This window comes from Echinops telfairi, unplaced genomic scaffold (assembly GCF_000313985.2).
Source record: "Echinops telfairi isolate 266 unplaced genomic scaffold, ASM31398v2 ScPeMD7_22;HRSCAF=79, whole genome shotgun sequence".
Taxonomy (NCBI): Eukaryota; Metazoa; Chordata; class Mammalia; order Afrosoricida; family Tenrecidae; genus Echinops; species Echinops telfairi.
Window position 1 is genome coordinate 17,194,559 of NW_022103919.1, and position 1,095 is coordinate 17,195,653.

The window sequence follows — 1,095 nt, forward strand, 5'->3', positions numbered from 1 at the left end:
CGCGCGCTCTAGCCGTCCCGAGACCCCCTCGCCCGCAGGCAGTGCGCGCCCAGCGCCTCGCGCCCCCTGGTTCTCTGCCGAGCGTGCCGGAGCCACTGCTGCAGAAGCCACCAAACTTTCCCGCCAGCGACCTTGAGGACCCGGGTGTCTCTCCATCCTCGGTTCCCCGGCGAGCCCAGGGAGAAGAGGGAGGCGCAGGCGACTCCTCTCCGCTCACCCCACCGCTCCGCTCCGGGAAACCCCGCACTCCAGCGCGGACTAGCTAAGTGCCACGCCGGGGTGGGGTTGCGCGCTGGGAGGCGGGCAGCGTGCAGGGAGTGCGCCCACCTGGGCGCTCTCGCACCAAGACCACGCGAAGGCCAAAGACCCGAGTCCTTCGTCCGGGGCGGACGTGGCCTGGACGTTCTTCAGACGAGAAGGAGGCCAGAAAGAGGTCGGGAGGCAGTTGGTCCCGTGGCCCTCCGAGCTCGAGCGCTCAGCCATTGGCCGCGCCAGGGAAGACGGCGGGAGGGCGGCGGGGAAGCTGGCGCGCCCGGCCCGGGACTGTGCGGGCGCGTCTTCGACGGCCGCGGTCGCGAGTTGCCAGGGTCCAGGAGTCGAGCGGCCCCGCGAGCCCCAGGCGGCAGAGCCCAGCCCGCCGCAGACCGAGCGAGCGCGTAGGGGAGAGAGGGCGGGCGGCGGGGCTGCACGCTCGGCCTCCGGAGCCCGCTCGCAGAGACTCTGCGGCCCAGGGTGGGCCCGAGGGCCGCGGGGGCGCCGGCGGCGATGCCGCGGCCGGGGAAGAGCTCGTACAGCGACCAGAAGCCGCCCTACTCGTACATCTCGCTGACGGCCATGGCCATCCAGCATTCGGCCGAGAAGATGCTGCCGCTGAGCGACATCTACAAGTTCATCATGGAGCGCTTCCCCTACTACCGCGAGCACACGCAGCGCTGGCAGAACAGCCTGCGCCACAACCTCTCCTTCAACGACTGTTTCATCAAGATCCCGCGGCGGCCCGACCAGCCCGGCAAGGGCAGCTTCTGGGCCCTGCACCCCGACTGCGGAGACATGTTCGAGAACGGCAGCTTCCTGCGGCGCCGAAAGCGCTTCAAG

The 1,095-nt window shown here is 71.0% G+C and overlaps 1 protein-coding gene across 1 annotated transcript; it reads left to right on the forward strand.

Moving 5' to 3' along the window:
- Positions 1-765: 765 nt before the first annotated feature.
- Positions 766-1,095, forward strand: LOC101647045 (forkhead box protein B2; the record flags this gene model as incomplete). Its single annotated transcript, XM_004713840.1, has 1 exon — positions 766-1,095. A coding segment is annotated over exon 1 (330 nt), but the record flags the coding sequence as incomplete, so codon positions are not given.